The sequence below is a fragment of the Pogona vitticeps genome, chromosome 6, assembly GCF_051106095.1.
Source record: "Pogona vitticeps strain Pit_001003342236 chromosome 6, PviZW2.1, whole genome shotgun sequence".
NCBI classification, from domain to species: domain Eukaryota; kingdom Metazoa; phylum Chordata; class Lepidosauria; order Squamata; family Agamidae; genus Pogona; species Pogona vitticeps.
In genome coordinates, this window is record NC_135788.1 from 60,886,706 (window position 1) to 60,909,718 (window position 23,013).

At 43.1% G+C, this 23,013-nt stretch overlaps 1 protein-coding gene and 1 long non-coding RNA gene across 3 annotated transcripts in view; one reads left to right on the forward strand and one right to left on the reverse strand.

Moving 5' to 3' along the window:
* The window catches only part of LOC140707986 (uncharacterized), a 479,255-nt gene that overhangs the window by 46,082 nt on the left and 410,160 nt on the right, over positions 1-23,013 (reverse strand). The window lies entirely within an intron of this gene.
* LOC144583049 (epidermal growth factor receptor-like) overlaps positions 1-23,013 on the forward strand; it is a 75,161-nt gene that overhangs the window by 45,414 nt on the left and 6,734 nt on the right. The window contains exons 8-14 of one of the 2 annotated variants that reach the window (XM_078377461.1): positions 816-923; positions 3,188-3,304; positions 5,220-5,346; positions 5,435-5,508; positions 7,262-7,352; positions 8,882-9,081; positions 10,840-10,963. In XM_078377461.1, the coding sequence (XP_078233587.1) occupies positions 816-923; positions 3,188-3,304; positions 5,220-5,346; positions 5,435-5,508; positions 7,262-7,352; positions 8,882-9,081; positions 10,840-10,963 (841 nt within the window). The remainder of the gene's footprint in view (positions 1-815; positions 924-3,187; positions 3,305-5,219; positions 5,347-5,434; positions 5,509-7,261; positions 7,353-8,881; positions 9,082-10,839; positions 10,964-23,013) is intronic. The other variant, XM_078377462.1, reaches the window with a different exon arrangement.

A 23,013-nucleotide genomic window follows, 5' to 3' on the forward strand; every position in this document is an offset into this window, starting at 1 on the left:
AAGTCGTGTCCGACTCTTCGTGACCCCATTGACTAGAGCACACCAGGCCCTCCCCATTTAACCACATTTCAACTTGCCTTTGAAATATACCATAGAAAATATTTTAGTGGATACTAAAAAGAATCTACTTCTGTTTTATTGCTTTCGCTGATTTTCCTTGTTTGATTATACAGAGGTGGTGGTTTGAGTTTCTATCATTTTAAGTATTGTCTCTAGTTTTAACCATGCTCACACCCCAGCTTTGTATCCACCAGGATGAAAAGGTGGTTTTATTATATGAATTCAAATAATCTTCTGGTCAAGCTGCCAGTGATTCTGTTCTTCCATTTGGAGATAATGTGTCCTTTTGCAGCTACTTTTATTTATTTTTTATATTATGTTATTTAAAAAAAAACACAGAAAAGAAGACAGAGGGGATATGTTTCAGTTACTTGATAGGTAATGCAGAGGAGGGGCATGATCAGTTCTCCATCATCCTAGAGTGCTGGACACATAATAATGACCTCAAACTATAGGAAGCCAGATTTTGGTAGAATATCAGGAAAAAACTCTTAACTGTTAGAGCAATATGACAACAGAAGCAGCTACCTCAGAAGGTGGTGAGTGATCCAGTACTGGAGGCATTCAAGAGAAAATTGGACGACCATCTGGCAGATGTGCTTTGATTTGTATTTCTGCGTTGAGCATTGGGTTTAACTTGATGGCATTTTAGGTCCTTTCCAGCTCAGTTATTCTATGATTCGAGCTATATTCCAGAAAGAATGTAGTAACCGAAGAAGCATTAAATAACATTGAGTGCCTGCCTGTCTTGGAAGAGCTGGACAGCGAACCAACCCTAGCAGAAATAAATGCGGCCTTGGATTCCCTCACCTCTGGCAAGGCACCTGGAAGGGACAACATCCCTGTTGAAGTGCTGAAATGCGGTAAGGAGATCATCATCACCGAACTGTATGAAATCTTTTGTCTCTGCTGGAGGGAAGGTGGAGTACCACAGGACATGAAGGATGCAAACATTGTCACGTTGTACAAGAACAAAGGTGACAGGGGTGACTGCAATAACTACCGTGGTATCTCTCTTCTTAGCGTTGTAGGGAAGCTGCTTGCCCGTGTTGTGCTGAAGAGGCTCCAGGTGCTTGCAGACAGAGTCTATCCGGAATCACAGTGTGGATTTCGAGCAAATAGATCCACCACTGACATGGTATTCTCCCTCCGACAGTTGCAGGAGAAATGCAGGGAACAACAACAGCCACTCTTAGTGGCCTTCATAGACCTTGCAAAAGCATTTGACTTGGTTAGCAGGGATGGCCTTTTCAAAATACTTCCCAAGATTGGATGTCCACCTCGTCTCCTTAACATCATCAGGTCCTTCCATGATGGAATGAAAGGCACTGTAGTTTTTGACGGCTCAACATCAGATCCCTTTGACATCCGAAGCGGAGTGAAACAGGGCTGTGTCCTCGCACCAACACTTTTTGGGATCTTTTTTGCTGTCATGCTGAAGCATGCCTTTGGAACTGCAACAGAAGGTGTCTATCTCCGGACTAGATCAGATGGAAAGCTCTTTAATCTCTCTAGATTGAGAGCAAAGACCAAAGTCCAGCTGAAATGCATGAGGGACTTCCTCTTTGCAGACGATGCAGCCATTGTTGCCCACTCTGCTGAAGACCTCCAACAACTCATGAACCGTTTCAGCAAGGCCTGCCAAGACTTTGGACTAACAATCAGCCTGAAGAAAACACAAGTCATGGGCCAGGGTGTGGACTCACCTCCCTCTATTACCATCTCCACACAAGAATTGGAGGTTGTTCATGACTTTGTGTACCTTGGCTCAACCATCTCTGACACCCTCTCTCTAGATGTCGAGCTGGATAAACACATTGGGAAAGCAGCCACCATGTTCTCTAGACTCACAAAGAGAGTATGGCTCAATAAGAAACTGACAACACATACCAAGATCCAGGTCTATAGAGCCTGTGTCCTGAGCACACTCCTGTACTGCAGCGAGTCCTGGACCCTTTGTGCCCGGCAGGAGAGGAAGCTGAACACCTTCCATATGCGTTGCCTACGATGGATTTTTGGTATCACCTGGCAGGACAGAGTTCCAAATAGAGTAGTCCTAGAACGAGCTGGAATTTTCAGCATGCATACATTACTGAAACAGCGACGTCTACGCTGGCTTGGGCACGTTGTGAGAATGGCTGATGGTCGGATTCCAAAGGATCTCCTATATGGAGAATTAGTGCAGGGAAATCGCCCCAGAGGGAGACCACAGCTGCGATACAAGGATATCTGCAAGCGGGATCTGAAGGCCTTAGGAATAGACCTCAACAGATGGGAAACTCTGACATCTGATCGTTCAGCCTGGAGGCAGGCAGTGCATCACGGCCTCTCCCAATTTGAAGAGACCCTTGTCCAGCAGGCTGAGGCAAAGAGGAAGTCACAAAGGAAGCAAAACCAGGGAGCTGGACAGGGGACAGATTGGATTTGTCTCCAGTGTGGAAGGGATTGTCACTCTCGAATTGGCCTCCTCAGCCACACTAGACGCTGTTCCAAGTCCTCCATACAGAGCACGATACCATAGTCTTTCGAGACTGAAGGATGCCTACTACTATTCTATGATTCTATATAATCTTGGTTTGTGGTTCTTCCCTTGTTCTGATTTTGTTGTTGTGCATGTGAACTATTTTTGTACATTTCTGTTTTTTTTTTTAATGGGGGGGGGTCAATGTTATCATTTATTTAAATACTGAAATCCTGTTTAATAAGTTATGCCACATAAGGCTGATGCCCAGTGTTTATTCCGAAATAAAATATTTCCAGTTCCCACCCAACAGCCCTGAGACTCCTGGTGAATTCTTTTCATTGTTGGGATGATGTTGGGGACTGTAGAATGACAGGGAGAATCTTTAATTATCAGAAATTGCTGCCGCAGATAAAATAATCCCATCAGTGGTGATTTTTGGTAATCAAAAAGTCCCTGTCCCACAGCCCCCAACAGTTATCTGACAAAAGATTATGTGGGAGCCTTGGAAACTTCAGGGGAAATGAAAAATATTTTATTTCTAAAAAATTGCACCATCAGCCTTACATGGCATAACTTACAGAACAGGATTTCAGCCTTTATCTCCTACCTACAATGACTTCTTTATGTCATTATTGTTTTCAACTCCCTTCCTGTCTTTTCTAGATAACTATGTTGTGACAGACCATGGATCATGTGTCCGGTCATGTGGTGCAAATTCTACTGAAGTGGAGCAAAATGGCATCCTGAGGTGTAAAAAATGTGAAGGGTCATGTGGTAAAGGTGTGTAAATTACAGGATTACTTCTAATACGTTTCAGTTGTGAAACCAATTTTTACTAAACTGAGGTGTAACTCTGCCCAAAATTCATCATCCTATTGGTCATAGTAGATATTAATACTGTTATGCAACCCAACGACACAGGCAACATTAGGACCTAAAAATCTAGCCATGTCCTTTTGTGTTTCTGTTTTCATTTTGTTGTTTAATCGTTAAGTCGTGTCTGACTCTTCATGACCCAATGGACCAGAGCACGCCATGCCTTCCTGTCTTTCACTGCCTCCCAGAGTTGGGTCAAATGCATGTTGGTAGTTTCGAATACACTGTCCAACCATCTCGTCCTCTGTCATCCCCTTCTCTTCTTGCCTTCACACTTTCCCAACATCAGGGTCTTTTCCAGGGAGTCTTCTTTTCTCATGAGATGGCCAAAGTATTGTAGCCTCAGCTTCAGGATCTGTCCTTCCAGTGAGCTCTGTCCTTCCAATGAGCTCTATTTTCATAGAGACCAATTATTTTCAAATATTGTACATGACCATTTCACTATTTCTTACCATTTCCTTGACTGCCCCTCCTTCCAGCATGTATAACAAAGACAGACAGGCACAGAAAGTCTCGTGGTAGCTTTGTGTCTTCTTTGTTGCTGTCTTTTGTTTTGCATTTTTATGCATCCTGGAACAGGCTAACAAGCTACTTTTTGGAAAAACCATTTAAGCAGAATATTATCTTTAAAAGAAGACGCATTGAACTGTGCATAGATCTAGATATGACACTTAGAGAAATGGACAAATCATTATCATTTGAATTACATGATGGTACAGCAGGGCACAAAATATGAAAACTGTGACAAAGTGATGCTGGATATACAGTTCTTGCACTCCTTGGAGATCTAGTACCCACAGCACCTCTTTTTTTGTCTGTTCAAGAGTGTACCCTTTATAGACCATAATCATGTTGTTTAATGCAGTACAATGGTTCCCAACCTTGGATAACCCAAGGTGTCCTTGGACTGCAATTCCCAGAAGTCTTCACCAGCAGCTGTGTTTCTGGGGAGTGCAGTCAAAGAATGCCTAGGTTGCCCAAAGTTGGGAGCCACTGATGTAGTAAATTACACTGGAGTGGACCCATTGAATCAGTGAGGATTTGGTGAGTCAGCTCCTCAGTAAGTTCTGTGAATTCAAATGGGCCTCTGTAACTGGGACATAATTTAGCATAGTAAGATAAAGTTAGAGTAGGCCCATTTGAATTGTTTGAACTTATGGAGAAGTTCACTCACTAAATCCTCATTGATTCAGTGGGCCTACTCTAGTGCTATTTACAATGGTAAGCAACAGACTTTTTGCCATAATGTATAACATCCTGATGTTTTCCTCTGTGACTGAAAGACCAAATTGCTTCAATAGAAAATGTTCTAGTCTTCATCAGACAAACCATTATCTGAAAGTGGGGCAGAACTCACAGCTATGTGGGCTGCGACTAAAAACAAAGTTTTGTTTAAAGAAGAGGTTCCCAGTTGTGGAACATTTTTCTTAGGACTCTTGGATGGCACCTGGTTCATTAACTTCAAAATGTCAGATTTATATATATATTTTTATACAGTGTGTGTGTGTGTGTGTGTGTGTGTGTGTGTGTGTGTGTGTGTGTGTGTGTGTGTGTGTGTGTGTGTGTGTATAAGATTTATATATATAAAAAACTGTAAAGTTTTAATCAATATACTAAATATAGCATAAATGCAGAAGTGTGTGTGCTCAAGATCCTTTTTTGTGTATACAGTCAGTTATTCCCATCCCTCTTTCCCCTCAAGAACTGGCTGCTACAATTATGAGACACTGTTTTGCTTTGTTTGTTTGTTGGTAAGATTGAAATACTTACTGGAGCTGGAAGATCCTAATTTGGTGTCTTTTTTTTCCCTTTTAACCAGTGTGCAGTGGGATTGGAACTGGTGAACTAAAAGGTGCTCTGGCTGTCAATGCATCCAATATTGATTATTTCAAGAACTGCACCACCATCAATGGAGATCTCTTATTCCTCACAATGACATTTTCAGGGTAGGTGTAATGGGGCGGAGAGATAAAACATTAATACGGTTGTTTTTTAAATAAGGAACCAAAGATTCAGTTATTCTCTTTCTTCTAGGGATAATTGGACAAGAACACCTCCCTTGGATCCTTTAAAGTTGAACATTTTTAAAACTGTTAAAGAAATCACAGGTTAGTGATATTTCCTCCCTTTCTTCATAAGAACGTAAGAATGTAAGAAGAGCCCTCCTGGATCAGGCCAAGGGCCCATCTCGTCCAGCTTTCTGACTCTCACAGTGGCCCCACCAGGTGCCTCTGGGAGCACACAAGACAACTCGATGCCTGTCTCCTAATACTCCCCCTCCCCCACATTTGCCATTTTGAGGTACCTTCCTTCTAAGCCTGGAGATTATACATCCCCATCATGGCTTGTAACATGCGATGGATTTTTCCTCCAGAAATTTGTCCAATCCTCTTTTAAAGGCATGTAGCCCAGATGCCATCACTACATCCTGTGGCAAGCTGTTCCATAGACTAACAACATGCTGGGTAAAGAAATATTTTATTTTGTCTGCTCTCATTCTTCCAACACTCAATATCGGTGGATGTCCCCTGGTTCTAGTATTGCACTTCATCCATCCCCTGCATGATTTTATACATCTCAGTCATATCCCCCCAGGTTCCTTTTCTCTAGACTAAAGATCCCCAAACACTGTAGCCTTTCCTCATAAGGGAGGTGCTCCAGCCCAGTCATCAATTTAGTTGCTCTCTTCTGCACTTTTCCCAGTTCCACAACGTCTTTTTTCAGGTGTGTCAACCAGAATTGTACGCAATACTCCAGATGCGGCCTTACCAGCGTTTTGTACAATGGCATTATAATGTTGGCTGTTTTATTTTCAGTCCCCTTTTTAATGATACCTAGCATGGAATTGGCCTTCTTCACTGACTCCACACACTGGGTTGACACATTCAGTGAGCTGTCTACCAGCACAGCAAGATCTTTTTCCTGATCAGTCACAGACAACTGAGAACCCATTTTATTGTTTAGTCATTAAGTCGTGTCCGACTCTTTGTGACCCCATGGACCACAGCACTCTAGGCTCTTCTGTCTTCCATTAGAACCCATTAGCTGATAACTAAAGTTTTGATTTTTTGCCCCAATGTTCATTACCTTACATTTTCTTATACTGAAATGCATTTGCCATTTTACTGCCCATTCTCCCAGTTTGGAGAGATCCTTCTGGAGCTCTTCACAATCCCTTCTAGTCTTCACCTCCCTCCCTCCCTCCCTTCCTTCCTTTCCTTCCTTCCTTCCTTCCTTCCTTCCTTCCTTCCTCCCAAACTTAAAGTTAAACCTAACATTAGACCTACTGAAATTAATGTGACATGATGGCATTTTTTTCATAGTATTTATTTTTTATCTCACAGAAATTATATAAATAACAATAGAAGTGAAGAGAAATCAACCAAAGGGCAGCTTAGTATGCTTAAGGGTTTGAGAACTCTTCTCTTGAACAGTGACAAAAGTTGGCAAGTCAAATTGGTTACCCAACCTGCTTTTGAAACAAATGTGGTTATTAAATTTTGTTCCATTTTGTTTTTTTCTTCCTCTCACATCTTCTATATTTTAAAAGGACTTTCTCTGGTGGGGAAAAATAATTTCAAAGTGAGATCTAATGAAATGTACAAATCCTACATTTCTGTGGTGTCTATAGCTTCTCAGGTTTGTAGGTACCAGTCTTCATAATGTTTAACTGCTTTGGTGGCCCAAATATAAACTGTTTATGAAGCAGTGTTAAAAATAAATCTATTCTGAAGCTCCCTGAAATGTCATTCTTCATTTTGACGTTCTCATAAAATTAGAAGAAAGCTAAAGGCATTCCTGCTTGACAAAAATATATATAATACTTTGTAAATGTTTTTATTTTATTTTGTTCTCTTCCAGGGTTCTTATTGATTCAGGCTTGGCCTAAAAATTTCACTGATTTGTATCCTTTTGAAAATCTGGAAGTCATACGAGGGAGAACAAAACATATGTAAGTTTCCAAAAAACTATATCTTTGCATATAGTGGGGTTATAGTCAGAGAGAAAAAGTGGTCCCCAAACTAACCCCATGGACCGGTTGGGGAAGGCAGGTCACCACCCCTCACTCACACACATGCACGAAAGAGGGTACACAATGTCTTGCGGGCACGCTTGCGTGGGCGTGCTTGCACTCGTGCAAATGTGTGAAGGGTGGGATGGTGTTTGTGCAGGCGCGGGTGCACTTGTGCGCATGCTCAAAGGGTGGGGTGGCAATTGAGGGCTCTCGTGCACATACGTGAAGGGGTGGGGAGTGCTCATGCTGGTGCAGGCATGCATGCACAAAGGGGCTGTGCAGGGGTAGAGGGGAAGGTCTATCTCCGTGGTCCGGTCCAGCTCAGTCCACAGACTAGCACCAAGCCGTGAACCAGGGGTTGGGGACCCCTGCCCCATATCATTGGTTTTTCAAACATGGACAATGACTTATGACTAGATTACCTGTGGGAGGCTAAACCAGCAACAGTACTACAATTTCCTGTTTTCTTTAAGTTCTTACTGGGGACAGGACAGGATATAATATATGAGCAGTGATTTTTCAGTGTGAATCCCAGTACCTCACACCAAAGTTTCTGTTCAGGTTAGTGTAGAATAATTGAATTGGAAGGGTTCTATAAGACCACCGAGTCTAACCCCTTCCTCAGTGCGGGAATTCAACTCCAAGCAGCTCTGCCAGAGGGTTGTCCAATTTTCTCTTGAATGCCTCCAGCATTGGAGCTCTCACTGCCTCTCAAGGAAACTGCTTCTGTTATCACACTGTGGTAACAGTTAAGAAGTTTTTCCTGATAGGCAACCTAAATCTTGGTTCCTGTATCTTACGGCCATTATTATGTGTCCTGCACTCTGGGATGATTTGGAACAGAATATACTCCTCCACTCTATGACTAAATTTAAAGTGTTTGAAAAGTGTTATTATTTTTCCCCTCAGGCTTTTTTTCTAAACGCTAAGCATGCCCAGTTCATTCAGTGTTTTTTCATAGGGCTTGGTTTCCAGTCCCCTGATCATCCTTGTTGCCCTCCTCTGAACTTGCTCCAGTTTGTGGACATCCTTCTTAAAGTGCAGCGTCGAGAACTAGACACAGTATTCAAAATGAGGTCTAACCAGTGCGTAATACAGGACTAGCACCTCGTGGGATGCACACACTGGAGTCAAATGTGGCCTTTTCTGTCTCGGAAGTGCCGTGATGAGGAAACGGCACCTAGCCAGATTTTTCCTTCTGTGAACTCTTGAAGGAGATCTCACAAGTTCTGGGCCAGGAATTATTTTATTTTTATTTATGTATTTTTCTATTTGAAATAGATCAGACTGTTTTTGTTATTTGTTTTAAACCACCCAGAGTGGTCTTGGCTGCCAGATGGAAGGTATATAAATCAAATAAATAAATTAGATTAAATAAATAAATAAATAAGAAAAATAGAATTAAGTGAAAAATAACACTTTTCCCTTACTTGTTTCTTCTTACGTTTTCCTTCTTCTCATTTTAGTGGTCGATATGCTCTTGCTATCACTACCTTAAATATAAGTTTTTTGGGACTGCGCTCGCTCAGAGAAATAAGTGATGGAGATGTTGGCATTAAGAAAAATGAACACCTGTGCTTTGTTAATACAGTGGATTGGAGAAAACATTTTGTAACAGAAAACCAAAAAGCAATAATTTCCAGAAATGGAAATGAAACCATATGTAGTAAGTTAATAGAGTCATAACACTCATAATAAGTGGTATATTTGTGTGTGTGTGGGGAGACTACTTTACATAGTTGTATTTATTGTTGATCAGCCACATTTTCTTCATACTATGCATGCTGTGGTACAACCACATCAGATTTCATTTAAGCATATTGTTTTTCCTTCTGTTTGAATTTTATTGTAGGTCTCATAATCCTATTGAGCTTTAACACCTGACACAGCAGGATGCAAAGATCACTTTCTCTCTTGTAAACTGTCTTTTGGGATTACTTGCCGAGGCCCTGTTCTGATGCTTCTTCCTTCAGAAGTTAGGCAGGTCACAGCCAGAGAACCTTTTCTGTGAAGTTTCCTAGTCATAAAATATCACAGGAATATGCATTATGACAGTCTTACTGACTTCTGGTGCCAGGATCAAGATAATATTATCCCTCTGAATTTTTAAAGTTTTATGTGTTTTTTGCTGCTGATATTTGCTTTTACTCCTGCTTTGTTTACAAGGATTCCATTTTTATACATTCATTTTGATTGTTGTTATTCTTGTTTGGCTGATTTTATATTTTCCTTATTTATCCTGATGGATTACCCCAGACATTATGGTGGTAGCCTCTGGAATCTGCACACTGAGCCCTTCTGCTCCTCTGGGGCTCTATTAAGTTTTTCCCTCTTTGAAGAAGAAGCTCTTCCATTTCTTAGTATCTTTCTGTTCGTGAGATGGCCATATATACAGTAAAGCTTTGACTAAGTATAGTTGATACATACAGGTCTTCTGAGGAGACATTCTTGTTGGTTGGTGGGTTGGTTAGTGTTGTTTGTTTGTTTGTTTGATTGATTGATTGAATGATTAATTGATTGATTCTCATCAGATCTCAGAGATGTTCCTATCTGCATCGCAAATACACTGTTACAACTGCAGATTTCTAAACTCAGAGATCTAAACTTACAAAGTGGTCATGTGTGAATTCACCAATTACAAGTACAACAAAAGCAGTACAAAGACAAATTACATACTTGTTTGTTCCTTGAAAGCTTTGGTAGTTAGATGTGGGGGATGACCAGATGTCTGATGGAAGAACATTCTGATGCCATCAAAGGGGAAAAAAGTTACTTCTGGTAGCCCTACAGTCTACTGCTCTGAATCACCAGAAGCAGAGATGTTCTGGTTTTAAACCCTAGATGGGTGGATATAGTATCAGATGGTACATTAACTACTTGGATCCTGAACAAATTATGGCTTTGTAGGCTACTATTAATACCTTCAGGTTGGCCCTTTGTCTCACCGATAGCCTACGCCTGTTGCCAAATACATGGCCTTCCAAACCACTTTCTGTCAGGCACTTATTTTCCTTGCAAATCACAGAGTGAACAGTCTATGGCCTTCCCACGTGTCCCAATCTCTCAGCTTCACTCCCCTCAAGTCAGTCATATGGAAGAAATGCAGCACCTGCTTTGAAAGGCTTTGGAGCTTTACTTCAACTAAAGTTCAAGACTGTGAAGAGCAAGGGGTACTGCTATGTTGATAACACGCATATCAAAGGGAACAACTGTGTGAGAGTGGTTGTCTCTGGTTTGATGTAGGAAGAATGAATAATTGCTAGATTTCATTAATTTTAGCTCTTTTTAAAAAAGAAATATCATTGGAGATTAAGTCATGCCACCCCAGCCTCTGCTTTCATTGGTGTAGACTCCATTTTTGGCATTTTTTAAATACCATAGTATATGTTTTAAAATTTTATCTCTTCTTTCCTACCTGCTGCAGGACAGGTTTGTCATCCATTCTGCTCTGACACAGGCTGCTGGGGTCCAGGGCCCTCTCAGTGTTATTCCTGTCGTAACTTCACACGCCAACAGGAATGTGTCAAGGAGTGCAATATTTTTCAAGGGTAAGATTGTTCTATTCAAACAAAATTCAAGAATCCCAGTCTATACTTGTGCATAATTACAATGAGATTGATTGATTGATTGATTGATTCACTGACTGATTGATTGCATTTGTATCTCGCACTCATTAGTTCTGAGGCACTGCTCTGGGTGGTTACAACAAATATAAAACAGATGATAAATAGGATAAAAATACTAAAAGCAAAATGCAAGTGTCAAAACCTTGAACCTGATCCAGGAGGTAACAGGCAACCAGTGAATGTGAGCCAAAAATGCTGTACCTTCAACCAAGCACACAGTTCTCCCTTACATTATGTAACCGGACGTCCATCCCCCACTTCAAAAGGTGAACACCAGGCAAAAAAGCTCAGCTACTTGTAATGATACTTCAGGCTGTGCAATAACCTTCCTTCTGGATTCCACTACAAATTGCCCCATCTTACATGCTACCTTTTTTCTAGCAATGTTCACATTTGCTGGGTCAAGGACCCTCCACCACTTCATCCTCTCAAGCCAGTTTAACCACACTTTACCATAATAAACTTTTAAGGCTAGTGATATGCATGAGGCCCCTTTCAAGAAGAAGAATCTCAAAATGGCAGAACAGATCTGTGGATATTTTTGATGACATGGCCCATTGTGTTCTGCACAGCCTTGTTAACTGGAAAACTACCCCTCAAGTATTTGTAGTTCTTAACCTGTTTACTATCATATAAGTTAATTTGCCATTTGTGGTTGGTGAACCTTTAGGTAAATACAAGAATTTTTATTCTTTCTTTCTTTCTTTCTTTCTTTCTTTCTTTCTTTCTTTCTTTCTTTCTTTCTTTCTTTCTTTCTTTCTTTCTTTCTTTCTTTCTTTCTTTTGTTCTAATTGATTTCAAGATGTTCCTTGGCACAATATCCTTTAAATGACGGAAGGACTGTTCTCAGCCCTACTTCTGAAAAGGATAGAATTACAATATTGACAGCATACAGTAATGCAAGGATTGGCCTTATTGCCAGTTTAGGTGGGTGGCAGTCAGGATTACATCAAAATAGAATCAGTGAATTTACGTAGAGATTGAATAGAAGTGGAGCTAAGATCCATTCCTCTTTCACTCCTCTTCTGTCTGGCACTGTATGGGTTAAATGGCCTTGTGTATTGCATCCGACTCTAAAGACGTTGTCATATAGTGTTCAGATGACTAAACAAAAAGACTGCAATCCACAGAGGAGCCTTTGAATTTGGCCCACAGTTTGTCTGATGAATGCTGTCAAAGACTGATTGGAAGCAGAGATAGGGATGACCCACAAACCACAAATTGCCTCCCAGTGGCCTGATGAACCACGAATCAATTCATCAGTTCATTGGGTCTTTTTTTAAAAGATAGTCCATGGTGCTGTCTAGAGAAAAAAAAAGAAAGCTCCCTGTCCCCACAGCCTGTCCCCACCCCTTTCCCACTGTCACTTACCTGGCCAGGCTGCATCCTTCTGCTCCGTGGCGGCTTCCACCAAAACAGACGCTGGACTGCTGGAACCATGATTTCAGTTCCAGCAACTTAGCTTTTGCTAAGAGCAGCCTTGAGGCGATTTCCCCTGCTGTCAGACAGTGGGGTGGGGACCACTTCAGTCAGTTTTCTGGGCAGGGATAGAAAAAGAATGAAGTGGGACCGAACCGATCCCCAACCCTGCTGTCTTTGCAAAGACAGTGGGGTGGGGGATCACTTTCATCAGGCTTTCTCCTTCTTCTCAGTTACCTTCTATTTCTATGCCAGCCCGGTCATAGAAAGACAGGGGAAGGCTGATTCAAGTGACCTCCCACCCTGCTGTCTTTGGAAAGACAGGGTCCCACTTGCCTTGTCTTTCTATGCCCACCCAGGCATAGAAAGAAAGAGGGGGAAAGCCTGATCAAGGCAATCCCCCACCCTCCTATCTTTCTACGCCCAGGCATAGAAAGATGGGGGAAGCTTGGCTGAAGTGATTCCCCCCTTTCTGTTTGCAAAGATAGCAAGGAGAAGTCCTTTGGTCAGGCTTCCCGTCTATGCTGCAGATGCCTAGAAAGCTGGGGAAGCCTGAGCAAAGCACTCCCCCCATCTTTGTAAACAGGAGGGGGTTGGATTCCCTTCAGGCAGTCCTTAACAAGCCACCGGAAGGGAAAACCCCTCTCATGCCTCTGAGGAAGAGCTGATCCGCGGGGGCATAAGCAGGTAGGGATAGACAAAGGGACAAATATAAAAGGGCTATATTTGTTGCTTCATATTCGTTGGGGTCTCTGGACCTCAAGAATATGAAGCAACAAATATCTGACACATCAGGGATATATCCCAATTCATTTCTATATTTATCCCCTTTTCTATTTGGAAGTCAACAAAGGAGCCATCAAGTGTCCCAGGGGGATAGAAGCTATATTTTTCTATCATGTATTGTAGAATCAGCCATTGATCACTTGTTCAGTGGCCTGCCGTAAGATCTGCTTGTTTCTTCATTGGAATGTGTTCCCAGTTTAGCCAGTCCCAGAATGCCCAGCCCAGATCCATTGCATAAAAGTTGCTTACTGATTGGGTGATAGATGGTGGGTTCAGACATTATCCATTTTTTTTATACAGAAATGATGACAGCCATGCTCCAGTCACTGTGGATCTTGGCTATCTGATCAAACTGGGTAAAGAAAGCTGCCAGCATTGGGGTTTACCAGTCAGGCTTATTAAAATATTACAATCAGTAAAGATGCAGATAAAGTACAACACAGCAGGACAGTTTAGAAATCATATGCTGCTGTAAAAGAGGTGTTTTAATTCTCTTCTTGCATTTAGTAGAGTGGAAACAGCACAGCTTGGAAGAGAGTGGATACCATAGTCTTGGATCCATGCAGGAAAAGGTCCGTTTCCATGTGCTTGTTAGGCAGGCCTAACAAGAAAGGCAGTGCCTTAGTTAGCCACCCTCCACTGAACTTGTTCCGATTTGTTAGCGTCCTTCTTGAAGTGTGGTGTCCAGAACTGGACACAATACTCAAAGTGAGGCCTAGCCAGTGCTGAATATAGGGGGACTAGCACCTTGTGGGATTTAGAAACTATACTTCTATTAATGCAGCCTAAAATAGAATTTACCACTTTTGTAGCCACATCACACTGTCAGCTCATATTTAGCTTGTGATCTACAACAATTCCAAGATCCTTCTCGCTCGTAGTTTTGCTGAGCCAGGTATCCCCCTTCTTGTAACTGTTCAATATGTTTCTTTTTCCAAGGTGCAGTACTTTGCACTTATCTCTGTTGAATTTCATTCTGTTGCTTTCGGCCCAGTGCTCCATCCTATCGAGGTCATGTTGAATTTTGTTTCTGTCTTCTTGTGTATTAGCTATTCTGCCCAATTTTGTATCATCTGCAGATTTGACAAGCATTCCCTGCACTCCCTCATCCAATTCATCAATAAAAATATTGAAGAGCACTGGGCCCAGGACTGAGCCTTGGGTTACCGCACTTCTTACCTCCACCTAGTTAGAGAAGGACCCATTTATCATCACCCGCTGAGTACAGTTCTGTCACCAATGGTGTATCCACCTGACACTTGATCTATCCAGCCCACACCTAGTTAGCTTACTAATCAGGATATCATTGGGCACTTTGTCAAAAGCTTTGCTAAAGTCAAGATATACCACTTCCCTCTGTCTATCGGGGGTTGCCTGATCAAAAAACAAGATCAAATTAATTTGGCAAGATTTATTCTTGACAAATTCGTGTTGGATTCTAGTTATTACTGCATTGTTTTCTAGGTGCTTGCACAATGACCATTTTATGATCTGTGCCAGAATTTTGTCTGGGATTGATGTCAGGCAGACTGGCCTGTAGTTCCCAGGTTCCTCTTTTTTGTCCTTTTTGAAGGTAGGGGCAACTTTAGCCTATCTCCAATCCTTTGGCACATCACCTTGTTACATAACAGCACTGATGTTACCTGTCTGTCATGGGTTTGGAGGGAAAGTTCCATCCTATGGGGAGTGGAAGGTGGGACATCAGGAGGAGGGGCTGTACTGTATAAATATGTGATGCCTGTGTGGAGAGTTGAGGAGATGCTGAGAGACACTGGGTTGTGACGAAGCAGCAGCTGGGAAGAAGAAGCTGTTGTGGGAGTCTGTGTGTCAGACAGGGTACTTCTGTGTGTCAGAGTACCAACCTGATAGGTTCAGGTGTCTGTATGGTTAGCCAGAACTGATAGGTTCAGGGTCTGTGCTTCAAGTTAAGGGTTCTGGGTGAACCAAACTGTATGCTTGTATGAGTGAGAATAAGCCACGTTACTTTATGTTATTCACCTGATCGTTTTATTTTCCTGTGTGTATTTAAATAAACCTTATTCTTTTTATTGTTTAAAAATCCATCCCTGGTCTGTGTGACTTCTTAAAGGGAATGGTTGGTGGCAGCTTAGTGTAACTGTGTGACATATCCCAGTAGGGTTGGGTTTGTCACATTGATTGGTGTCCAGCGTGTGGGATACGACTGGTCCAGTTGTCCAGTGGTCCAGCAAAGCCTTGGCAAGTGTGCCTAGAGCAAGGGGGGGTCTAGTCAGGGACAGTCTGAGGCGCGTAGGTAATCTTCTAGGTGTACCTCACGGGGAGGTGCGCTAGTAGAAGAACGTGCCAACTGGGGAGACTTAGATTAAGGTGCTCTGAGGCAGCCTAGTTTTGGCGGGAAAAAGCTGAGGCAAAACTGCGTAGCAACAGCGAGCTAGCTTGCCAGCTGAGAGGCCCAGCAGAGGGGGGTAGGCTCTGACTCGCTACTGTTGCAAGTTTAGTGCTGAAGAACAGCAGCAATCTCTATAGGGAAAGCTGGTTCTGAGGCAAGAAGGAAAAAAGTGGTCGTTTTATTTTGAGGCTTGACTTTTTAAAGCAGCCTGTTCTGAGGGGGGGTTATGCCCTTGACTCGAAGCCAAGTAGCAGAAATGAGTGAAGTGAAAGACCCCCAGATTGACCAAGGTTCTGAGGATGAATTTGGCTCAGTGCAGGGTGACAGCACAGGAGAGCAGAACCCAGAACTCAGAAAAATACTCCTAGCCCAACAGCATGAACTGAGGGTGAGGGAAATGGAGGAAAGATTAGAGAGAGAGAAAATGGCGTTTGAATTAGAGAGAGAGAGAGAGAGAATGGAGAGAGAAGAAAGAATGGAGAGAGAGAAAATTGCTCTGGAAAAAGAAAGGATGGCGTATGAGTTAAGAAAATTGGAACTGATGAACCAGAACAATAATAACAATAGGGATTCTGAGGGAGGCCAATTGTCTAAGGCTGACCTGAAGAAATTCCCTGTGTACCACAAGGGAGATTGTCCTGAGGTGTTCTTTTCTTTAGTGGAAAGAGCGTTTGTGGACTTCTCAGTGAGGGAAACTGAGAAGATGACCATCATGCGATCTTTAATCAGTGGTAGCCTGGCTGAGGTCTATGCCGAGATGCCTGAGGAACTGATGAAAGATTTTGCAGAGTTTAAAAAACTGGTGTTTGCCAGACATGGGATAAATGCAGAGCAGCTGAGACAAAGATTCAGGTCCCTCACCAAGAAACCAGAACAGACTTTTACCCAAGTGGGGGCCCAATTGGTGAGGCTGCTTGAGAAATGGCTATCGCAGGAAGGGACAGAGACCTATGAGCAGCTTAAAGATTTGATAGCACTGGAACAGTTCTATTCAGTCCTACATGGGGAATTGAAATTCCAGGTGAGGGAAAGGAAACCGAAATCTGTGGCAGCAGCCGCAGAGATCGCAGATTTTATTTCCCAAATAAGAAAGCCCTTGGGTGAGGGGAAATCTGTGGGTAAACCCAAAGAAACCTACAGCAAGTACTCTCAGGGACCAGGGAAAAGCCAGCAAGGGGGAGGGGCCCATGGTGAAGGGAAGCCCTCAGACATGAAACTAAGACCTCAGATTTTGGAGGGAAAACCAAAACAAGATGAGAGAGAATCAAAATACACCAGAAAATGTTATTTCTGTCAGGGAAAGGGTCATCTAATCTCAGAGTGTGAGAAATTAAAGCAGCTGAAAGGAATGGTGCCTCAGAATTCTAGTGGGACCAAGCCAAAAGCTGTGTTCTGTGTCCAGAAAGAGCAAGGCTCAGTGTCACTGAGGGAGCCTGTTGCCATGGCTACTCAGTCTGGAACAGCTACCGCTGCTGATCAGGCTGAGGAAAATGGTCCTCTTGTGGAGGTAAAGCGCTGCTTGCTGATAAAAACAGATTCTCAGTTGTTTGAGACAGCCGGGGTGGACGTAGGAATACTTGACCGTCAGTATAGGGGGCTGCGGGACACTTGTTCCCAGGTAACCCTGTGCCATCCGGATATTATTCCTAGGGAGTTTATAATCCCAAATGAGAGCATGAAGGTGGCAGGGATTGAGGGGCAGGTAATCTCTCTGCCAGTAGCAGAGGTACCTGTCAACTTTCAAGGCTGGAGGGGAGATTGGCGGCTAGCGATTTCATCGACTCTGCCAGCAGCCGTGCTCGTGGGAAATGACCTGGCTGAACATGTGAAACGGGTGCTAGTGATTACACGCTCACAAGCCACCACGGGGACAGTTCAGGGGGGTAATGATGAGCCAGAGACGGAAGCAGAGGGGAGTTCAGAAGCTGTGGTGGAAACCTTAACCACAGACAGCAGATTTGGACAGGAGCAAAAGGCAGACGCCACTCTCCAAAAGTGTTTTGAACAGGTGACTGACGCCCAGCTAACACCTGAAACCCCAGTGAGATTTCTGGAGAAAAAGGGGATTTTATATAGAGAGACCCTGAGGAATGTCTCAAAAGGGGGAGATGGGATCAGAAGTCAGCTGGTGGTACCTGAAAAGTATCGCCCCATGATCTTACAAAGGGGTCACTCTGACATGTTTGCTGCACACTTAGGGGTGAACAAAACACAGCAGAGAATCACACAGAATTTCTACTGGCCTGACATAGGGAAGCAGATCAGGGAGTTCTGTAAACAATGTGATGTATGTCAAAGGCAGGGGAATAACCGCGACAGGACCAAAGCAAAGTTGTGCCCTTTGCCTGTGATTGACACTCCGTTCAAATGCATAGGGGTGGATATTGTGGGACCTTTGCCCAAGGCCACAAAGAGGGGGAACAGGTTCATTCTAACAATTGTGGACCATGCCACAAGGTATCCTGAAGCCATACCCTTGGCTAACATTGAAACTAACACAGTGGCCGATGCTTTGGTGGGGTATATGTCCAGGATGGGATTTGCCTCAGAAATAATCACAGATTTGGGCGCATCGTTCACATCAAAGCTCATGAAACGCTTATGGCAAATCTGTGGAATAAAGCACAAGGAAACCACTGCCTATCATCCTGAAAGTAATGGGTTAACTGAGAAGTTCAATGGGACTCTAATGCGCATGATTAGGGCTTACTTGGCAGAGAATCCAAACAATTGGGACCAGAAGCTACAATCCCTTTTGTTTGCTTATCGATCAGTGCCACAAGCCAGTACCGGGTTCAGTCCATTTGAACTTTTATTTGGGAGAAGGGTGAAAGGGCCCCTTGATTTGATCAAACAAAATTGGGAGCAGATCACCCAGGATGACCCACAAGACGTTGTGACATACATAGACACCTTGATGAATGACCTAAAGAGGAATCTAGAGCTGGCAGCAGAAAACCTGCAAGCTCAGAAGGTCAGACAGAAAACATGGTATGACCACAAAGCTAGAGAGAGGCACTTTGACCCAGGGGAGGAAGTGCTTTGGCTTAGGCCCTGCAGAGAGAATAAACTGCAGCTCAAATGGGCAGGACCATATAGGGTCATTTCCAAGATGTCAGACCTGAACTACCTAATAGAGCAGGAGGAGAACCAAGCAAGGAGGGTGGTTCATGTGAATGCCCTAAAACCCTACTACAGAGGGGAACAGAGGGTTTTATTCGCGATAAAAGCAGCTGAGAGTGAGGAAGCGGAATTACCCTTCTGGGAGGGTAGAGGGGAAGTAAAATACAACCCAGAGGAGGTAAAGATTAGTCCTGCACTCACCCAAGACCAGCAGCAAGAACTAAAAATGCTGCTTAGTAAATATCAACAGGTGTTTTCCAACAAGCCGGGGATAGTGAAGGGAGTGATGCATCGGATCCATACAGGGGATGCACCCCCGCAGGCAGTATCCCCATACCGAGTAACGGGACCCTATAGGGACAAGGTGCGGAAGGAGCTGGACGAAATGCTGAGGGAGAACATAATCGTCCCCTCTTCTAGTCCTTGGTCCTCTCCGATAGTCCTTGTGGACAAGCCTGATGGGAGCATTAGGTTTTGTGTCGATTACAGGAAATTAAACCGTGTAACCACTCCTGATGCCTACCCAATGCCCAGGCTAGACAACCTAATTGAAACCATAGGGGGTTGTCGGTTCATCTCATCATTGGACCTGGTAAAGGGATATTGGCAATTAAGAATTGATCCCAGGGATCAAGAAAAGACTGCCTTTTGCAGCCCTTTTGGTCTCTATGAGTTTCGAGTCCTGAGCTTTGGTCTCAGAAATGCACCAGCCACATTCCAAAGGCTGATGGACCAGACCTTGGCAGGGCTCAGTGACTTTACAGTGGCCTACATTGACGACATAGGGATCTTCAGTAATACCTGGGAAGATCACCTGATACACCTGGAGTTAGTGCTGCAGAGGTTAACTGCAGCAGGGCTAACAGTAAAGGCCAGCAAGTGTCAGCTGGGTAGCCCAGAAATAAAATACTTGGGTCACATGGTAGGGGGAGGAATGATAAAACCCCTGGAGGCCAAAATAGAAGCTGTTCGTGATTGGCCTAGACCCAACACCAAGAAAAAAGTCAAATCATTTCTTGGGTTGGTGGGCTACTACAGAAAGTTCATCCCGAGGTTTAGCGAGATTGCGGCTCCGCTGACCGATCTGACGAGGAAGAAGGCTGATGACCGCATCCCGTGGACCAGCGACTGTGAGGCGGCGTTCCAGAGGTTGAAGGAGGTGTTAATCAACTATCCTGTCCTGCGTGCTCCAGACTTCGACCGGGAGTTCATCATCTACACCGATGCGTCTAACAGCGGGGTAGGAGCAGTTCTGTGCCAGGAGGATGAGAATGGTGACCAGCATCCAGTGTCCTACCTGAGTAGGAAACTTCAAAAAGGTGAGAGACATTTGGCAACCGTGGAGAAGGAGTGTTTGGCAATAGTCTACGCGATCCAGAAGGCCAAGCCTTACATCTGGGGAAGACATTTTATTCTGTGCACTGACCATTCACCATTGCAATGGTTAAAGACAATGAAAACCCACAATAGCAAACTTATGAGGTGGGCTTTAAACCTACAGGACTATGACTTTGAAGTGAAGGTGGTCAGAGGGTCAGTGAACTGTGTTGCTGACGCCTTATCAAGAAGACCTGAAGAATGAAGACGGCGAAAGAACATGGACTATGTGTATATAATGATGACAAAAAGTTAAAATGTACCTGGTTTTGAATTTGGTTTGTATGAATAAAGGTAAATGGATGTAATGTATATGGTAAATGTTTAAAATGCCTAATTGCTATGGTTAACTTAGAGTAAGTATAAGTAAGTATTATATGGTATGTATAACTGTTGTTGTGTGTTTTATCAAGGTTGTTTTTTGGTGAAAAGCACGTTAGCTTTCCCCCTACAAAACAACTTATAAAGAGGGGAGGTGTTACATAACAGCACTGATGTTACCTGTCTGTCATGGGTTTGGAGGGAAAGTTCCATCCTATGGGGAGTGGAAGGTGGGACATCAGGAGGAGGGGCTGTACTGTATAAATATGTGATGCCTGTGTGGAGAGTTGAGGAGATGCTGAGAGACACTGGGTTGTGACGAAGCAGCAGCTGGGAAGAAGAAGCTGTTGTGGGAGTCTGTGTGTCAGACAGGGTACTTCTGTGTGTCAGAGTACCAACCTGATAGGTTCAGGTGTCTGTATGGTTAGCCAGAACTGATAGGTTCAGGGTCTGTGCTTCAAGTTAAGGGTTCTGGGTGAACCAAACTGTATGCTTGTATGAGTGAGAATAAGCCACGTTACTTTATGTTATTCACCTGATCGTTTTATTTTCCTGTGTGTATTTAAATAAACCTTATTCTTTTTATTGTTTAAAAATCCATCCCTGGTCTGTGTGACTTCTTAAAGGGAATGGTTGGTGGCAGCTTAGTGTAACTGTGTGACATATCCCAGTAGGGTTGGGTTTGTCACACACCTGTTTCCCATTATTTCAATAAAATAATGGATAGCAGTTCTGAGAGTTCTTCAGCCAGTTCCTTCCGTACTCTCGGCCCTGGAGATTTGAACTCATTCAAGGTGGTAAGGTATTCCTTGACTATTTGGTTAGCAATCTCCAGCTGTAATCCTGCCCCCCCCCCCATTTGCACTTCCAATTTGTTTGGAAGTTCATAGTCTGTCTTATGGGAAAAGATGGAACTAAAATAGGAATTGAGCACCTCTGCCTTTTCTTTGTCCTCAGTTATCATTATTCCATCTTCATTGCAGAGTTGTGCCACTATGTCTTTTGTTTGTCTTTTGCTACTCACATACCTGAAGAATGCTTTTTTATTGCTTTTAGTGTCTCTGGCTAACCTCATCTCATTCTCAGCTTTTGCCCTCCTAATGCCATCCCTGCATTTCCTTGCTACTTGTCGGTACTCATCCTTGGTGGCCTGGCCTTCTTTCCATTTCCTGTACTTGTCTTTTTTGATTTTTAGGTCCTCCCTGAACTTTTCTGAAGCCACACTGGCCTTTTTTGCCGCCTCCCCCTTTTTAGTTTCTTGTTGGAATTGTTTGTAGTTGTACCTTTAGAATTTCTTTTTTTAGAAGCTCCCACCCTTCTTGCACTCCTTTTCTTGTTAGGATCTCGTGCCTTGGGACTTTACTTACCCTTGTTCTGAGATTATTAAAATTGGCTTTTTAAAAATCCAGCAGAAGAGTGTGTACTCTGCTTTCGATTCCTTTGAAATCAAGAATTCTAGAAGGACATGGTCACTCTCGCCCAGAGTTTCTCTTACTGCCACTTCCCCCACCAAGTCATATCTGTTGGTCAGAATCAAGTCAACGATAGCAAGACCTCTAGTTTCTTTCTCCACTTTTTGTAGGAGAAAATTATCAGCCACACAAGCCAGGAATTTCTTGGAAGGGCCATATGTGGCAGATTTTGCCTCCCAACATGTATCTGGATAACTGAAATCTCCCATCACTGTGTCTCTCTGAAAACCCTGCCATTTGTTTTTCAAAAGTGTTGTTTGCTTCCTCTCTTTGATCGGGCGGTCAGTGGTAGACTCCAACTACCAATTCCTTTTGTTTTTTGTCCCAAGTCTATTGATCCAGATGTTCTCAATGGGACAGCCATTCTCCTCCTCCTGTATTTCTGTGCAGAAATGCAGATTTTTTTTTTACATATACTGCAACTTCCTTTTTATTCTCTCTGTTCTTTTTGATCAGTTTATATCCCTCAATTGCTGTATTCTAGTCATGGGCATCATCCCACCAAGTTTCAGTTATTCCTATCAAGTCATACTTCCCCTCCTGAATTAAAATTTCCAGTTCTTCTTCTTTGTTTCCCATACTCCTGGCATTCGTATGCAGTCACCGGAGGTTGTGATTTGTGGCCTCTTTGTCTTTGCACGTTTTTATGAATAATATTATGATTATTATTCTGATTATTATTGTTTGTGTTATTATTGTTGCACTTTTGATCAGTTTGGTCCATTCCTCTTATTGTGTGTAAAGCTTCATCTGCCATTAACTCTGTCCTTGCATCTCCCTCCCCCTTCCAATTCCAAAGCCCTCCTGATGAAGTTCTTCGTGCTGTGGCCAAACACATTCTTCCCAGTCCTTGTTAGATGCAGCCATCTCTTGCTAGCGATCTTTCTTCCAGGAAGCTTAGCCTCCTGTAGTCCCAAAAACCAAATCCCTCTCATTGACACCACCTTCATAGCCCATGTTTCGCCATTCTGAGTCAGAGGTTCTTCCTAAACTGTAGGCTTTTGTACTTGAAATGAAGATCTTATCTACATCAGGATAGTTACTTTGAATCTCTTCAGCCTCTGTGTGTAGACCATGTGAAAGGATTGTGATATTGATTATTTTTG